General features: G+C 41.8%; 1 protein-coding gene across 1 annotated transcript; it reads right to left on the bottom strand.

Annotated features, from left to right (window-relative positions):
- Nucleotides 1–15,155: 15,155 nt before the first annotated feature.
- On the bottom strand, nucleotides 15,156–18,432 carry LOC145088712 (receptor-like protein EIX2). The gene has a single exon (XM_079027105.1). The coding sequence runs from the start codon at nucleotides 18,366–18,368 to the stop codon at nucleotides 15,234–15,236; it is 3,135 nt and encodes a 1,044-aa protein (XP_078883231.1). The 5' UTR covers nucleotides 18,369–18,432; the 3' UTR covers nucleotides 15,156–15,233.
- Between the last annotated feature and the right edge of the window lie 1,651 nt (nucleotides 18,433–20,083).

Below are 20,083 nucleotides of genomic sequence, written 5' to 3'. Positions count from 1 at the left end.
TCTTGAGCCTTTCCCCAAGCTTGTTTGTGTATTAGGGTTTGTAATAAGTTGTTTAGCCTCTAGATCTAGGCATGATTGAGCTCTAGGAGCTTGGATCTACTGCCTTTATGGAGCCATATTGCATGAAAGCCCTAGATCTACTCTTTTAGTGTATTTTGAGCCCTAAAACCTTCATTGGTGTTTATTTACACGTAAAGTTGGAAACTTTACGTGTTAACCAGTCCCTGGAAACCCAGATCTATGTATGGTATGAGTTGGATTCAAGTAGAATCGTGTGTATAGTATTTGCATGTGGCAGACTCGGCGAATCGTTCATCTGACTCGGCGAGTCGAGTCGCGAGTCCCCGAGTTTTCCCCTCTTCGTGTTTACGGAGTGAAGTAATGAGTCATGGGGTGTGACTCAGTGAGTCGGAAGCCAAACTCACCCATGAAGAAACTCGGCGAGTCAATGCCCTGACTCGGCGAGTCCAAGGCAATCTTCTTGCCTCAAGAACAGACTCGGCGAGTTGTTCATACAACTCGGCGAGTCCCAGCATAGAGTGTTCTTCGAATGAAGACGAACTCGACGAGTTGTTCATACAACTCGGCGAGTAGGATGAAGGATGTTTGGACACCAGTTTAGAAGGAAAACTCGTCGAGTCAATGCTAAACTCGACGAGTAGAGTCGGGTCAATGGTCAGACAAAAGGATAGGGACTCGGCGAGTTGGCAGGCCAACTCGGCGAGTTGGGTCAACTGAAAGTTGATTTTGACTTTGACCCTTGGCTTAGTTAGGGGTAAATGGTCATTTTACCCTGAGGTCGATTAGCAACATTTGACTGAGTGTTTTGTGGGGATTATAGCCGGAGGATTTCCGGGGCAGCAGCAGCAGGAGACAGTCAGTTCCCACGCAGATCAGCAGCTACTTTGAGGTGAGTTACCTTCCAGTAGCGGTGGGTCTATGACCACAATGCCGACCCACCAGTAGGGTTGTATGATAGATGTTTGTCTCTGTGATATTCATCTAGGTTGCTACTACATGTGATATGTTATTGTGCTAGTATGATATGATGTTATGTGCTAGTGACAGTAGGGGGGAGATAGTCCCCCAGAACACCGGTCGATAGGGCCGAAGGGGCGGTTATGCCCGGCCATGCTACATAGTTTGAGATATATGTGTTATGTGGTAGTGGTAGGGGTGAAATAGTCCTCAGTATCCGGTCGAGAGGACCGAAGGGGAGGCAAGCTCCTAGATATACTGGTCAGTATCCGGTCGAGAGGACCGAAGGGGAGACCAGCACCCAGATATGCTAGTCAGTGTCCAGTCGAGAGGACCGAAGGGGAGGCAAGCTCCCAGATATACTGATCAGTATCCGGTCGATAGGACCGAAGGGGTAGGTCGGGCACCCAGATATGCCCGACAATATTTGTATGTTATGTGATTGTATGGTATGTGGTATGTTAGGGGAACTCACTAAGTTTCGTGCTTACAGTTTTCAGTTTTGATTTCAGGTACCTCTTCTTCGAAGGGGAAGGAGCTGGCGCGATAGTGGCCCATCACACACACGCCTTGTATTCCGCACTATGAGACCCTCCTGGAAATTTGTACTCTGACTTTATTATGTTTTTATGAAATGTTTTTCAAGACATATGATAACTTTTATGAAATGATATGATCAGTGAACATTTTATTTTTAAGGTTCGCTAAGAATATGTTTTAAAAATAAAATTTTTGGCTCGTATTTTTGGGATGTTACAATATTAATTATCCATTTTAAATTTTAAATTTTAATTTTTTTTACTTTAATTATATTAAATTAATAACATTAGATTAAAAAAAAATTAAATTAATACAGATTATAAGGTGATATAACTTTACGTATTTATTTAAATCAACGATTATAATTTTATATAACTAAAAAAAATATCTCTTGAGTAATAATTTATTTAAAATAATTGATTAATAATTTTGATTTTTTAATATGAAAGATTAATTAATTTTATAACCGTGGTTCTTACAGGTAGGGCTGACAATTTTCGACACGACACGAAATAAATGGGTTTGGGTTGAGTTTTTCAACCCACCAACCCGCTAACCCGCCAACCCGTTTATTAAACGGGTCATATATGGGTTTCTCAAAAAATAAACGAGTTGACCCGCCAACCCGTTATATTCTTAATAAAAAAATTATTTTATTTTTAAATGTATTTATGTATCAAGTATTAATATTTAATAAATATTACAAAAATATATCATTTATTCATAGACCATTTGATTGTTTTGACATTATGACTCGTGGTGAATAGTCTAATGTCATAAGTCGTAACCTATAAGGCTAAATTTGTAACATGTTTCTATGAATGTTTTTAATTTTCATTTGGATGTTTAAGACTTAAATATGTAAAATTCGGACCCATGAACCCAAATCTGACCCACGAACCCGCCAACTTGTGAACTCGTTTAAATAAATGGGTTGGTGGGTCATATATGGGTTTATGTTCCAAACCTGCCAACCCGTGACCTGTATATTTAAATGGGTCGTGTTTGGGTTGGCATATTTTGACCCGCCAACCCGCGACACGCCAACCCGAACACGACACGATTGCCAGGCCTACTTACGGGTTATAAACTAATATATATATATATATATATATATATATATATATATATATATAATAGTCGTTTACCCACGCCAAGCGACGAGTGCGAATCAATTGGTTTGATTATAAAAGTCACAATTGAAGCATAGCATAGCAGATTTTTCTGAATAAGCAATTGAAACATAGAAAGTTTATTGAGATGCAATGATTTTCATACATGACTGATATTCCGTCAACATGTAAACCATTTCTTCATAACTTCCGTTGTTAATTTAAACAACATTAAAACATTCAGATTCCTTATTAGTCATTAATCTAAAATCTTTCTCTAATTTGTTTTTTAATTAATGCATTTAAAGATTAAACTATTCATCAGCTTACATTATATAACAATAGTGATAATTGTAAAAAAAAATTAAAATTTATTTTTATTTTATGGATAAGCTGCAGACTTATAGTAAAAAGATCTTGAATTATGGCTCATATGAAAATGATGACAAAAGTCATATTGCCACCAAGTTTACTAACATTATAGTTAAAATATACAAGTATCATGGCTAAAACAAAAAAAATAAAGAATGCAACTAATAATTTTACAAATAAGAACATAGCTAAAACAAAAGATAATCAATTCACAAAAAAAACACAAAAAAAAAACAAGAATGCAACTAATAGTCGTAGGTAAAATCTTCAACAGATGGGACAAAAAAAATGAAAAAATACATCTGAAAATAAATAAATAGAACCAGAAACTAACAATTTGATGGAAACCAAAATAAATCAATTTGACCATCAAATGTCAAATAAAGGGTCTACTGATACTTGTTGCTTTCAGGGAACTATTGCTTCAAATCTGGTCTCAACTTTGACATATTTTCCCCTGATGCCACTCCCCCTGACATATTTGACAAATGTTATACTTGAGCTATTGTCCAATCAACTCTCTTGTAATGGTACCACAATTTCATATATCTCAAATTATAAAATTGTTTGAGTCATATTATGCTACATACACGATTATAACTCAGTAAAGTAGGCAATATATGTTGATCTGTTTATTGTATCATTCACACATATCCACACTAACACATAACCATACACACACGTATATAATTATAGCATTGTACTTTCAAAGTACAATGCTTAAATAAGGAAAAAAAGGTTCATAGAAATAAAAGTAAGAAGCGATATTATAGAAAAATGTTACCCTTTTTTAACCGTTTCATAAAACAAATTTTATTGTTATTCGGTTATAAAAAGGGGAAAATATAGAAAAAGCACAATAGATGTTCTCTATTACCGGGTTTAGCCACTTAACTCTTTTTCTTTGAATGCTTTTTTTCACATTAAAAAAAAAAGAAACTTTTTTCCCAATACATGAAAGCATAAATTTGTTTTACCCTTTCATTGTAAGAAATAGAAAATATTAGTTATTGTTGTCCGTTTTAAGCAATAAAAACAAAAGATTTAATAGCCATTAAGGAGATTTATACCTCTGCATATTGAATAAGGTTATGTATAGTTCTTGTTGTCATTGGTTGTTCCTAACCTGTTATCACAACAACTGCATTATAAGAATATTCATGCATATTTTTCATACAATTCCACAAAAAAATCAAACAAAAATTAAATATAAGTGAAGCAAAGTCCAAGTAAAAGCTATACCTTAGCTCACATCATTAATGAATAGTAAATCAAGAAAAGCAATCTCTATCCTAGGATGAATAGCAAATTAACCGGATCACCTTATATCTATCTCAATGTGTGTTCCTACGAAATAGGAATAGTTAGTCTGATGTGATATCCCTCCCCCCTCTCTTGAGTTTTTTAATTTTCATCCTTACACATACTCTTTCATTAAACTTATGGGTGTTGTAAGTTGTAACCCATATCATATCATATATGCAAATAAACACACATAAAGAACTGTCCCACAAAGGAGTCTCATCTTGATTAAGCACCTACATGTCCAGGTGATATTATTAGCTCATAAATATTTTTCAAATTCTTATTATAATATAGAACGGAAAAATCATAAAGAGCTAACAATGAGAACACATAGAGAATTAGAAGTTGAAGTTACAACAGTGCTTAATTTTTCGTTTACAAAGAAGTAAAAGTATCATTTTTCAAAATTATAAAAAATGACAAAATAAAATAAAAGTTCAATGACATGGAGATGACATAACAAGCGAAGCAGGGGAAGAAAGGTGTGGTGATGATGGTGGTTGGACATTTTAACAAAGTTCAAGCTAGATCCTTAGATCAGATATCATTCAAATTCAAATTTGAATTAAATTGTGGTTGGGCATTTTAACAAACACCTTAGTTGCTTATCAGAAAAAGCACTATATCGTTTCCTTTTGTTAATTCAAACTTTCATAGTTCACTGGACAAACATCATCAATTGAGATTGTGAGTTCATATCATACAAGAAGTCGTAATAAAAAAGCTAATGAAAATAAGACACTGATGGATCCATGAAATCTGGAATCAAAGGAGTGACAACCTATCAAAAGGTTGGTTTTGACCATTCCAAGTGCTACCTGTATCGACAAAGGCTACATAGTAAATACATAATCTTAGAACATGAATATGAAACATAGTGTATCATAGTATTGCATGCCTATTACTTACCTTCTTTGAGGGCTCATGGATTTCCAATGATATATTCTTCAACAAATCAACAACTTCTATAACAGGATAAGTTGAATAAGTTAAAGAGATACACTTCGTTTGCCAATTAATTATGAAGTATAAACATTTGATAGAGAATAGTAAATCCACATACACAAACAAATAAATCATATCACTAAAGCCCTAATGTTACCCCACATTTACACGGTGGTCATCTTCATATATGATTTTCATTGAGTTAAAATCATCTGATACATAAAACCAATTCTCTGTTGAATAGGATACCCAAAAATTGCATAAATTTATAACATGGAAGTACAAAAATGATGGTTTTTGTAGAAAACATACCTTGTAACTGCGAGAGAGATCAAACCTACCGATGCTGATGAATAAAAACCCTAAACTGGGAAATCCTAATTGAAGAGAACACGGGAATAATAAAAGGCGAGAAGAGATGGTGTACGAGTCAAGCATGAAATCAGAAATTTTGTAACGACCCAATTTTCATGACCAAAAATTTCGTTTTTAAAAACATTACTTTAGAAAATATTAAAAGCTAAAAACATTGTCTGATCAACTTATAACACAAGTGAACCATGTCTAAAAGCCAATTCATACATTCAATCAAAATATCAGAGTACAAATCCCAGTGAAGCTCGTAAATGCGGAAATCGGAGAGTGTGTGTGTGACGTGCTGCTACCGCGCCGGCTCCTTTCCCCTAGCTAAGGAGGTACCTGAAACCAAAACTGAAAACTGTAAGCACAAAGCTTAGTGAGTTCCCCCATCGTACCACATACCATACAAACACGTAACATACATACTGCCAGGCTATTCTGGGGTGCCTGACTACCCGGTACGACCGTTCTGGGGTGCCGTCCTACCCGTGTCAAGCCATTCTGGGGTGCTGACTACCCGTCGGTCCTAACAACCGACCACAGGGACTGGTCCCCTCATACTACCTCTATCGTATATAACATAATAAGCCAGCATGCAAACATATCATCATATACTGTCAGACGTATCTGGGGTGTCTGACTACCCGTCGGTCCTAACAACCGAACTCGGCTACTATCACGTACAACGTATCATGCTAGCATATAACATATCAGGTAGTAGTAAACCTAGATGATATCACAAAGACAATCATCTACCATACGTCTCCTACTGGTGGGTCGACGTTGTGGCCTTAGACCCACCGCTACTGGAAGGTAACTCACCTCGAAGTAGCTGCTGATCTGATCGGAAACTGACTGCCTACTGCTGCTGCTGCTGCTCCGGAAATCCTCCGGCTGCAATTTCCACAATATACCCAATCAAACACTACTCGCTGACCTTTGGGTAAAAAGACCATCTTACCCCTGACCATGCCCTAAGTCAAAGTCAGAGTCAACTTTCAGTTGACCCGACTCGCCGAGTTGGATTCCCAACTCGCCGAGTCCTTATCCTAACGGCTGCCCTGAATCCCGATCCTACCCGTCGAGTTAGGCAACGACTCGACGGGTTCACCTTCTTAACCAATATTCAAGTCCTTCGTCCTACTCGCCGAGTCGTATGAACAACTCGTCGAGTTCATCTTCATCCGATGAACACACATGCTAAGACTCGCCGAGTTGTATGAACAACTCGTCGAGTCTGTTCTTGATCTAAGGAGATTGCCTTGAACTCGCCGAGTCAGGGCATTGACTCGTCGAGTACCTCCATAGATGAGTTAAGCTTCCGACTCACTGAGCCACACCCCGTGACTCACTGCTCGCTCGACACTACGAAAAGGGGACCTGCTGAATCCTCTCGGTCGTCTTGAGCACCACTTCGGTGCTCCCCATGACTCTCTGGCCAACCTCACCCCAGCATATCGGGGTCCTGCACCTTCGTCCGTACAGCATCTCGAAGGGAGGGCGGTCGATACTCGCGTGATAGCTGTTGTTGTAGGAGAACTCGGCCAGGGGAAGATAGGTATCCCAGCTACCACCGAAGTCCAGCACGCACGCCCGCAGCATATCCTCTAGAGTCTGGATGGCCCCCTCGCTCTGCCCATCCGTCTGCAGGTGAAAGGCAGTGCTAAAATGCAGACGAGTGCCCAACTCGTCATGGAATCTCTTCCAAAATCTGGAAGTAAAACGCACATCCCTGTCCGAGATCACCGATACTGGCACCCCATGCCGTGCCACAATCTCCCTGATGTAGATGTCGGCCAATTTCTCAGCCGATATGCTCTCCTGAATCGGGATAAAGTGAGCACTCTTGGTCAATCTATCCACGATGACCCAAATCGTATCCACCCTACGTGCAGTCCTGGGAAGCTTCGTGATAAAATCCATCGTGATATCTTCCCATTTCCACAGTGGAACATCCAACGGCTGCATCTTGCCATGCGGTCTCTGATGTTCGGCCTTGACCTTCCTGCAGGTCAAACATCGCTCGACATACCATGCCACATCCCGCTTCATGCAGGGCCACCAATAGTCTAGACGAAGATCCCTATACATCTTCGTCGCCCTGGGATGAATGGAGAATCGGGACTTGTGCGCCTCCTCCATCAAAATCTGGCGCACGCCTCCGTGATACGGCACCCACACCCTGCGGTGTAGTGTCAAAAGCCCTCGGCTATCATAATCAAAGGAGGAAACCTGACCCACCACATGCTCGCTCTTCCGATGCTCCTCCTTGATAGCCTCCTGTTGAGCCTCCCGAATCTGCTCCAACAGGGGAGTCACCACGGTCATCCTCATGCAAATGTCCCTGATCGGCGCCGCCTTGCGGCTAAGCGCATCGGCCACCACATTGGCCTTCCCCGGGTGGTAAAGGATCTCACAATCATAATCCTTCACCACGTCCAACCATCGACGCTGCCTCATGTTCAGATTCGGTTGATCCATGAGGTACCTCAAACTCTTGTGGTCCGTGTAGATGGTACATCGAACCCCGTAGAGGTAATGCCGCCAAATCTTGAGGGCAAAGACCACCGCCCCCAACTCCAAATCGTGCGTCGGGTAGTTCGCCTCGTGAGGCTTGAGCTACCTCGAAGTGTAGGCAATGACATGCCCCCTCTGCATCAGCACCGCGCCCAACCCAGAAATGGACGCATCACAATAAACTACAAAATCCTCCACGCCCTCTGGCAGGGCTAGGATCGGCACCTCGCACAATCTCTGCCTCAGTGTCTCAAATGCAGCCTGCTGCTAGGGCCCCCACCGAAAGACCACGGCTTTCTTCGTCAGCCGCGTCAGGGGCACGGCTATCTTGGAGAAATCCTGAATAAATCTTCGATAGTAGCCTGCCAATCCCAGGAAACTCCGAATCTCAGATGGAGACTTCGGGACCTCCCATCTCATCACGGCCTCGACCTTGGCCGGATCAACCAGAATCCCGTGCTGGTTGACGAGGTGTCCAAGGAATTGCACCTCGCGCAACCAAAACTCACACTTGGAGAACTTGGCATACAAGCTCTCCTTCCTCAGGGTCTCTAACACCTCTCTCAGATGCTCCTCATGTTCCTCCCGAGTCTTGGAATAAACCAAGATATCATCGATAAAGACTATCATAGACCGGTCCAGCATCGGTCTGCACACACGGTTCATGAGGTCCATGAACGCGGCAGGAGCATTGGTGAGCCCAAACGGCATCACCACGAACTCATAATGGCCATAGCACGTCCGAAACGTGGTCTTCTGCATATCCTCCTCCCTGACCCTCATCTGATGATAACCTGAACGCAAATCTATCTTGGAGAACCAAGATGCTCCCTGAAGCTGGTCAAAGAGGTCATCAATCCTCGGAAGCGGGTAACGGTTCTTCACCGTTACTTTGTTCAACTCCCGATAATCTATACACATCCGATGCGACCCGTCCTTCTTCTTCACAAACAGGATCGGGGCTCCCCATGGCGAACTGCTCGGACGAATGAACCCCTTGTCTAGCAGCTCCTGCAGCTGCGTAGACAACTCCTGCATCTCAGGAGGAGCCAACCGATACGGTGCCTTGGCTATCGGAGCCGCACCAGGGACAAGGTCGATCCTGAACTCCACCTGTCGCTCCGGAGGTATCCCAGGAAGCTCCTCTGGGAAAACGTCTGCAAAGTCCCGGACCACCGGAACCTTGCTCACTGTCGCCTTACCCGTCTCCCGGGTATCCATCACATACGCGACGTAACCTGCGCATCCCTGCTGAAGGTAGCGCCTAGCTCTCGCTGCTGAACATACAGCGGGTCCATACTGGGGTCTCTCGCCATGAATCACTAACTCTCCCCCGCTTGGGGTCCTGACCCGCACTAGCTGCTGCGCGCAATCTATCACCGCCCCATTAGGGCTCAACCAATCCATGCCAATAATCACCTTGTTCCCACGCAACGGTATGGGAACCAAGTCTACCAAGTAACGCTCCTCGAACAACCGCAGCACGCAATCTCGGAACACCATCGATGCTCGCACCGATCGATCATCAGCAATCTCCACCTCCAAAGGGCAATCTAACTCGCCTGATGACTCATGAAACTTCCTGCTAAGCGCAAGGGAAACGAATGATCGGGACGCACCCGAATCAAATAACACCTGAACTGGGAGGCCGTTCACATGGAACGATCCTAAAGCATACGCATACATACAGAGCACATATCAATAACATAACATTATAAAAATAAGATAGAGGGAAAGAATCATACCCGTCACCACATCGGGTGCGGCGCGTGCCTCCTCGGTAGTCAGCTGAAATGCTCGGCTCCTCACCACTGGAGCCTCTGACTTGCCCTGCCGGCCATCCGTGATCTGCAGGGTCGCTGGAGCTGGCGCCCTCACCGGCGCTGAAACTGTCAACTGGGGGTAATTGGCCTTCTTGTGGCCCCTCTGGTTGCAGTGGAAACACAGCAACTCTGATGTCTGAATAACTGCTGCCGGAGCAGTGCAATCCCTGCTGATGTGCCCGGATTTGCCGCACTTGTAGCAGCCTGATGATCCCATCCTGCACGCCCCCTCGTGCGGCCTGCCGCATTTCCTGCAGCGGCTCGGTCCTGACTGGCCTTTCGGCCTACCATCTGATCCCTTGGGCTTCTTCCCTGAAGCCCCTCCTGCCTGACCCTCCTCCAATTTCCGTTTCCGGATGTGCTCCAAATCTATCTCCATCTCCCTCGCCCTGGCAATCATAGAGTCCAGGGTAGGGCAAGCCGAAAAGCTAACATGCTCCCGGATGTCAGCTCGTAGCATATCATGATAACGAGTCCTCCTCATGTCCTCGTCTCCAGCGTACTGGGGCACCAACAAAGCCCTCTCCCGGAACTTGGCGGTGATCTCCGCCACAGTCTCCGTCGTCTGTCTCATATCCAGAAACTCCCTGGCCAGCTGTTGAAGCTCGACAGCCGGCGCAAACTCTGCCCTGAACCTGGTCACAAAGTCCGACCAGGTCATAGCCTCGATAGCTGAGGCTCCCAACGAGTCACCCACTGACTCCCACCAATCCCGGGCTCGGTCCCGTAAACATCCTGCTGCATACCTCACCTTCGACCCCTCGGGGCAAAAGCTAGTCAACTGGGCAGACTCGATGTCTGCAATCCATCGTCTGGCAGCAATGGGGTCTTTCACCCCATGGAAATCCGGCGCACCACTGCCCCTGAAGTCCTTGAAGGATAGTGTGCGAGATCCCGACTGGCCAGATGCCATATCACTCCTGAATGCCCGAAGGCGATCCTCCATCAACTCCATGATCCCTTCCTTGATCGACCCAAAGAGAATGGGGGTCGACTCAAGGATGCCTCTGGTAATCTCTGACGCGATGAACTCGCGTAGTCTCTCATCAATCGGCTCGGAACCTGATCCCGAACCTGACCCCTCTCCTGAACCGCCATCTACCGGCCTCGATCGAAGTACCACCATTCTACAATACATCACAACAATCATTAGTGATACTGATACTCCCTGAGGGATCACATCTACTTACAAGTTCCCTGGTCTTACCTTGTCCATCCTTGATTCGGGTACGGATCCTCTGCTTTTAGTAGTACGGGCCCATACTACCTTCCACATCTATCCGTACCTTCTTCAAGGAAAGCCTCGACTCCACCATATCCCTTTCACTACTGCTGATTACTGCTATACTCATCCTAGGCTTGCCCTAGGGAAATCTCTAGTTCCACTCTAACCAGTCCTCAGCTGCTGCAGGCCTCCTTGTAATGCCAATTAGCCATTACCCGAATACCATCACATGTGACGAGGCTCAGATAATCCTTCGAGTACCCGACTCGTCCCTACAACGGTTGGACTCAAACAAGAGCTGCGCAGTAGGATCAAGTCCGACACTCTAAGATTATTCAACCCTGATCACATGTGACGTGACGTATTCGCCTAATGGCTAACTCCCATTATTCAGAGTCCCACTTAGCACGAAGCAAGCAGCATTCAGATAAGGCTAACAATCTCAATTAACTCTATCTACTCTCAGGAATTGAGCTAGCATAAGGTGCTAAACTCATACTACCAGGCATAACCTAAGCAGGCTATCCTACTTACTGTTTATTCAACAATTAGCATGCAAGTTCTCATACAACTGGAACACATAAAGCAGGCACATAAGGCATCACTCCTAGATCCTTAGTCCTATTCTAGCATGCTGTTCTACAAAAGCTGATAAACATAACATAAACTTGTATAGGTACTTTGGGGATACTTACTTGAGCTCGGCCGGTCGCGCACATCACACACTTCGTTCTTTCTCAAAATTCTTTTCTAAATTTTAGAAAACATTTTCTTTTAGAAAATCTTTTAATCCCTCGATTTGAGTTCAGACACTCCCAAAGGCGTGTCCGAATCCCTCAAACCAGGGCTCTGATACCAACTTGTAACGACCCAATTTTCATGACCAAAAATTTCGTTTTTAAAAACATTACTTTAGAAAATATTAAAAGCTAAAAACATTGTCTGATCAACTTATAACACAAGTGAACCATGTCTAAAAGTCAATTCATACATTCAATCAAAATATCAGAGTACAAATCCCAGTGAAGCTCGTAAATGCGGAAATCGGAGAGTGTGTGTGTGACGTGCTGCTACCGCGCCGGCTCCTTTCCCCTAGCTAAGGAGGTACCTGAAACCAAAACTGAAAACTGTAAGCACAAAGCTTAGTGAGTTCCCCCATCGTACCACATACCATACAAACATGTAACACACATACTGCCAGGCTATTCTGGGGTGCCTGACTACCCGGTACGGCCGTTCTGGGATGCCGTCCTACCCGTGTCAAGCCATTCTGGGGTGCTGACTACCCATGTCAAGCCATTCTGGGGTGCTGACTACCCGTCGGTCCTAACAACCGACCACAGGGACTGGTCCCCTCATACTACCTCTATCGTATATAACATAATAAGCCAGCATGCAAACATATCATCATATACTGTCAGACGTATCTGGGGTGTCTGACTACCCGTCGGTCCTAACAACCGAACTCGGCTACTATCACGTACAACGTATCATGCTAGCATATAACATATCAGGTAGTAGTAAACCTAGATGATATCACAAAGACAATCATCTACCATACGTCTCCTACTGGTGGGTCGGCGTTGTGGCCTTAGACCCACCGCTACTGGAAGGTAACTCACCTCGAAGTAGCTGTTGATCTGATCGGAAACTGACTGCCTACTGCTGCTGCTGCTGCTCCGGAAATCCTCCGGCTGCAATTTACACAATATACCCAATCAAACACTACTCGCTGACCTTTGGGTAAAAAGACCATCTTACCCCTGACCATGCCCTAAGTCAAAGTCAGAGTCAACTTTCAGTTGACCCGACTCGCCGAGTTGGATTCCCAACTCGCCGAGTCCTTATCCTAACGGCTGCCCTGAATCCCGATCCTACTCGTCGAGTTAGGCAACGACTCGACGGGTTCACCTTCTTAACCAATATTCAAGTCCTTCGTCCTACTCGCCGAGTCGTATGAACAACTCGTCGAGCTCATCTTCATCCGATGAGCACACATGCTAAGACTCGCCGAGTTGTATGAACAACTCGTCGAGTCTGTTCTTGATCTAAGGAGATTGCCTTGAACTCGCCGAGTCAGGGCATTGACTCGTCGAGTACCTCCATAGATGAGTTAAGCTTCCGACTCACTGAGCCACACCCCGTGACTCACTGCTCGCTCGACACTACGAAAAGGGGACAAACTCGGAGACTCGCGAACAGACTCGCCGAGTCACATGAACGACTCGCCGAGTCGTTGCCATGCACTCCTAAAATATACCGATTTGCTTGATTCCAATCCAAGCCATTCATAGATCTGGACTTCTAGGACACGAATCACACGTAAAGTTTCCAACTTTACGTGTGGATATTCATCAATATGGATTTTAGGGCTCAAAATGTCTCAAAAGGGTAGATCTAGGGCTAACAAGCAACATGGGGCCAAAAAGCTAACAGATCTGAGCCCCTGGAGCTCAATCATGCCTAGATCCAAAGGCCAAACGCCTTATTACGACATATAATGCACATACAAACTTGGGGATTTGACCAAGAAAGGCCCAAATGAAATACTAAGCATAGAATCATGGGGAAAACGGGTTATACCTCAAAGGAACTGCTGGAAGAACACAATAATGGCCTGGATGGCTTCCTTTCTTCTGGATCTACTTCCTTCCTCTTTCAAAGCCTTCAAAATCACACAACAAAACTTCAATCTTCAAAGAAAGAGCACAAACGAGGGTTGGGGAGCTCTGGGGAGAGAATGGGGGCTGGCCTGGGGCAGATAAGTCCTTTAAATAGGGTGCAAACCCCTGAAACTTAGGGTTTCATCCAACAGCTGTGACTCGCCGAGTCCAGGATATGGACTCGCCGAGTCGCCAACTTAAACGTGTCCCGGGTCCCGCATCCACTCGGCGAGTCGGACCTATGACTCGCCGAGTCCAAGGCTAAAAGAAAGGAAATACTCAAATATCATTTACGTACCAGGAACCGGGTGCTACAAATTTGATGGTGTGGGTTCACGGAAGTGGTGGTGCGAGGTTGGTCGACAGTTGGAGAAGGGTGTCTGTTGGTTGTCTTCGTTGATAGCAGTGGAAGCTCGATGATAGCGGTGCTTGTTCTTGGTTGACGGTGGTGTTTGGGGTATATGGGCGACTGTTTGGTGATTGGTGCTTCTCGATGAAGTGGTTTCAGGCAGTGGTGGTTGACAGAGGTTGGAGATGGCGTGAGTGGTTGTGATGGTGAAGATCTTGGGTCAATTGATTGTGAAGGGGAGGCTGATGAAATTGGAGGATCGTAAAATATAGGAGGAGAGTTCCAGGATAAAGGAGATATGGTCAAGATTGAGATTAAGGGGAGTTTGGTATTGATCAATCCATTAAATCACGGGTTGTATAAGAACTCAACTCAATACCTTGACTTTTTCAGCTATTGCAATACCTATTCATCTTCTTTGACCACTTCAATTAGAAGATGAGAACGGAGACCAATTCAAAACGTCAAAACGTGCTTAATTCAATAATCTGTTGACCATATAAGATTCAGTGTTTTCTAGTGCATAAACTGATTGTAAATATTGCAGTAAAGCTTGTACCTCTTAAAATTCAGCAAAACAAATGCTTATTAAGGTGTGTGTATATATATATATATATATATATATATATATATATATATGTGTGTGTGTGTGTGTGTGTGTGTTCTTCATCGTAACAAAATAAATCATCAACAAACATCGATGAGAAATTATTATTCGAGATATTCAAATACTTCAAACTCGAAAACTAATTCCATAACCAATTCAGAATGTCATTCAAAATCCTGATGGTGACAAGGTACAAGATGAAGAAATCCGTTTGGTTTTGAAGCCGCCAAGGGAAATTGGGGCCTACCTTAAACCCCATGAATTCACAATTGGCAAGGTTAAAGGAAACAAGACTCCGAAAACTAGAAATCAAGTTAGGTGTCGAGTTAGTACTGAAAATGTTATAAGAAAGATTGAGGATCGAAAGCGAAATAGGATTAATAGTTAAATTAGGCATGATAAAAGGAAGTCCACGATACAATAAATGTAAAGAAACATTAACTATGACTAGCAATACAAATATTGAACCACACTTTATGGAGAAAAGAAAAGTAAGCACCTCTCCATACTTTACTTGCAATTAAAGGACCAACCATAACCCAAAAGCCAAATATAAATCCAAGCACAATGCTGATGATAAATCCCCAGTTCTGTCCATCTGATTCATCATCCTCATTTTGTTCTTCTCCGCTTCCTATGCTTGCATCAGGTGAGGCCCCTTTCTTGTTGCATACAACTGTAAGTGGAGGCCCACAGAGTGTGTTTTCCTTGAAGCTCGATTCATTTAAGCTTTGAAGCTGAGTACTTGTTGGGATTTCTCCCGTCAGTTTGTTGGAAGACAAGTTCAACCAATTTAAGGCTGACAACCTCGACATGCTCCAAGGAATCCTCCCATCAAGCTGGTTCATGGACAAATCAAGAGATTCAAGTAATGTCATTTCACCCATCTCCTCTGGAATTCTTCCTGTTAATTCATTTCCTGACAAATTCAACCAACGCAAACCTACAAGCCCCATAAGTTCTCGTGGAATGGGTCCAGAAAACTTATTACCTGAAAGATCCAAAGTTGTTACCAGATATAAAATGGTGCTATATTTAAACTCTCTTCCTTTAGTCACCAACAATGCACTACCAAGAAATTGATCCTGAAATGGCACGTCATATAGAACAATTGGACTTGAGCCTTGCCTTCCAGACATGATGCTGAAGTTGTAGAAGCATGTCGGAAGGGTTCCTGATAGATTGTTATGAGCAAGATCCAGGATCTGGATTGATGTGAGACGACATAGTTCATCAGGGATTTCACCTTGCAGCTTGTTTGATCTGAGGCTGAGTAGTTTCAACTTTGTTTCTTCTCCATCTATCAACGATGGTATGCTTCCAATGAATTCATTCTCAGCAAGGTCAATAATTTGTAAGCTTTCAGAATTCAATAGAGATGCAGGTAGTTTGCCAGAGAGCTTGTTGTTGCGGATGTTGAATGACAGAAGGGAAAATAAGTTCCCCACAGATTCTGGAATTTCACCAGAAAACTTATTGTTCTCAAAGTTTACAACTGATAAAGCTTGCCAATTCATCCAACAATCCGGAATAACACCCGACATGTTGTTATTGGCTAGATCAAGAACTTGTAGGGGTCTGTCTTTTTCCAAACTAGGACACAAGAACTGCTCAATGGAGCCTGAAAGATTATTGTTTGATACATCTAGAAAAACAAAGTCAGCTTCACTGAAATTTCCAGGTAATGGACCTTGAAAATAGTTGTCACTTAGATCAACGATTGCATTTGGTGCAAGGATGCTAAGATCTCCTTTCAGAATCCCACGGATACTATTTTGAGATATATTCAAGAAAACAATATCTGAAAACGAGCTCCAAAACCAACTTGGCATGACATCTGAAATTCCTGCCTTGGCTATGTCCAAATCAGTCAAGTTTTTTTGTGACTGAATCCATGAAGGAAAGTGAGGGCCTAAACTCCAAGAACCTATTCTCAGGACCTTAAGTTGGAAGGGTGGGACCCAATTTTTGTCTCTTAGTTGTAGCGATAACATGTTTGCTTCTGCCCATATGGTCTTCAATGATGTGAGATTGGCAAAGTGATTTTCCGTTAGAACACCCGTCAATGAATTGTGATGCACACTCATATAATCCAAGTTCCCAAGGTGTCCTATACTTTCAGGTAGACTTCCATTGAAATTGTTGTAAGAAATCTCTAACCAAAACAATGATGTTAAGTTCCCAAGTGAATCGGGTAGAGGACCAGAAAGGGAGTTAACATTAAGCATCAACTCCTTCAAGAATGACAATCTTCCTAAAGAATATGGAATTATACCAGAAATGTAATTGAACGCAAGATCAAAAGTGACCAGATGTTGAAGCTGTCCTATTCTCTCTGGAATATAACCAGAAAGGCGGTTTGCAGAAAAAGCTAAATACTCTAACTTAGACGATTTGCATTCACACAAGTTAGTTAAAAGCTCCGATACACTTCCACTGAAATTATTAGATCTGAAATCAATATGAATCAAGTTGCAAAGGACGCCAAATGAGTTTGGCAAAGCCTCCACAATATGATTTTGTGACAAATCGATACTAACAAGAGAAGTCATATTATGAAGGCCATCAAGAATTGGACTTGAAATATCACAGGTACTAACATCTAGCGACACAAGACTTGTTAGGCTCATCAACCCCTTCAAAACAGATGGTGAATTCATAAAATCATTTTCAGTAACATGAAGAAATTTTAGATGAGTCAGGTTGTTGAAACCACTAACACTATCAAGAACCGGACCATGGAAAAGGCATCTAGACAAATCCAAGGAAACTAGCTTACTTAGACTAAAAATCCACCCAGGCATCAAAGTGTCAAAGAAGTTATAAGAAAGATCAAGAATGGTAAGCGAAGTGAAATTAAGTTTGGTTGGGTGACGTGGGATTTGAGAGAGATTACATGAAGACAAGTGCAATTCGTTCAATGCTGGAAGGGTGTGGATCGCTTGAAGCCATTCAGACACAGTGTTAAGATCATATCCAGACATGTCGAGGTACTGTAGTAAAGGGAGACCCGACAACCAATCCAAGCTCTTAACAGTAAAATCACTTAGCCATCGTCCAATTCTGAGATCAAGGACAACCAAATTGAACAGATTACCGATTTCATGAGGAATGTTACCTTGGAATTGTGATAGTGAGAGATTCAGGTATCTCAAGTTTATTAGAGAACCTATGAAACTTGGAATTTGAATAGCTTCAAAATCGTTGCAGCTCAAGTCAAGGTACTTAAGTTGCTTCAACGATAGTAGAGAAGGATTTATGGTTCCTCCAAGTCTCTGATTGGATGCTTCTTCAAGATCAAGATCAGGATCAGGTCCTTGAAGATGAAGCTCTTGGACATGGCCAGTAATGTTATCACAGACGATTCCAGCCCATTGACAACAGTCCATGTTCTTTGCACTGCTCCAAGAAGAGAGGCGGTTGGCAACATCTATCAGATCATTTTTAAACTGCAAAAGCGCCAATCTCTCCTTCTTAATGCACAAAATCTGTCCCGGGTTGTTGTCATCACACAGACAATTACTACACAATGACGCAACTGATAGAAGCCAAAATAGCGTGAAAGAATTCATATAAAGTGTTTAGGGTTAATTCTGAAAAAGTTTGTGATTATAAAGAATGTTTGCAGGACCAGATGTTGATTGATATATTTATATACATATATAGCACTTGCATAGGCATGCAGACTTTTGACCATGCTTTGAATCTAAATTCAACTCTAGGAAATTAAAAAGTAGCAAGAAATAGTGATGTGTACAGATTTTCTAAAAATCTAAACTTTAATAAATCTTTGGTTGGAAAGTGACTAGGTGATAATGATATGAGCATCACATCATTTCCACTTTCTACTAAGAAGGAAACTTCCTTCACCTATCCCCACTACTCGCCCCTAGATTCACCATAGAAAGACTTTTGCTAAATTTGTAATTTAATGGTGGGAATTGGGAATTTGGATCTTTCTTCCCACTTGATTCTAGAAAGATTCATCAAACAAGTGAATGATTACAAACCTAACAACCATCACAGCGCCACCCATCTCCGTTCCCGGAAACATTCGCAAATCGGACAAATTATTAATCAAACATTTAAAATATTCTTTGATTAAAAAAAAGATATAGACTAGTTTGCTAAAATTGAAAAGCTTGCTCGCTATGCAATAGTCGTCAAGAAACTACCATCTCTAGCATCTTTTCCAACGAGTTTTGCTAAAAATTGTGGTGTTTGGAGACTTCTTTGCAAAACTGGGTCTTGTAAAAAAGGGGTAAAGATTTTTTCATTTTTAATGTTTTATTTTACACAATTTTTAATTGTTATTTTAAACTGAAAAGAATATTTACATCATTGAGTTTCCATTTTTATTTGTTATTATAAACTATTATTACATTCTATCTATAAACTTGTTTATTTAAAATATATGGTTATAATTTATCTACAACTTTTTACAAATTGTACCATTGAAAACATCTCACCAATAATATCATATATTATTACAAACATATAAATAACATAAAAGGATACATACTTTTTAATGTTAAAAAATATAAACTACAATCAACAAAATAAAACATCCATCTTAAACTATTTAAAGATTTCTTTTTATTGACTTCATCAGATTTTACAAAATATTAAAGTGAATGTGATATGTGACCACCATTAAGCATTAAAGTAATAAAGTTTTGTTTTAGTTCATAATTTTTAAGAACAATACAATGTATTTAACAAAATCACAAACCGCTAAAATTTTAATTTAATTTTTGCTAGATGAAGTATGTTGTAGTTATCTTAATGAATAACATAATCTTTATGTTTCATTCCCTAACTCTAACACGGAGTTCTTCAACTAAATAAACTGTTTGTTTGTTTCTGCAATAGTCATATAATTAATTTGTTTGTGTAGCTGATAGAGTAACATTCAACATTCTACCGAGGCTCTGGACAATCAACCAAACCATTATCCCTTCTATTACGAACACATATACAAACATTCTTTTGCGGTAAGTGGAGTCGACATTCTCAAATCTCAATGTTATTTCATTCTAATGTATTTATATTTATTGTTCAACCATTGCAATTCCGTCTTCATGTAATACAACATTCTATATCCGTTACACATCATCCAACTAGTCTTTCAAGCAAAGACATACTTTCATTGATTTTGGGATGCTCTGTTTTTATTGGAAATATTATTACCCTGATATCTATGAAACAAACTACTATATTTTAAAACGATACAAAAAAAAAAAAATCAGGTTTCATCAGCAGTCATTTTTTACAACAAACATTTTTG

Source organism: Lactuca serriola, chromosome 2, assembly GCF_051521515.1.
Source record: "Lactuca serriola cultivar US96UC23 chromosome 2, Lser_US96UC23_V15, whole genome shotgun sequence".
Taxonomy (NCBI): Eukaryota; Viridiplantae; Streptophyta; class Magnoliopsida; order Asterales; family Asteraceae; genus Lactuca; species Lactuca serriola.
The sequence above is the reverse complement of the archived record's forward strand: the minus strand, read 5'-3'. Positions and strand labels throughout refer to the sequence as shown.

What these genes read in the sequence shown, in the direction of transcription:
- LOC145088712 (XM_079027105.1), bottom strand. Translation starts at nt 18,368, where the DNA reads ATGAATTCTTTCACGCTATTTTGGCTTCTATCAGTTGCGTCATTGTGT.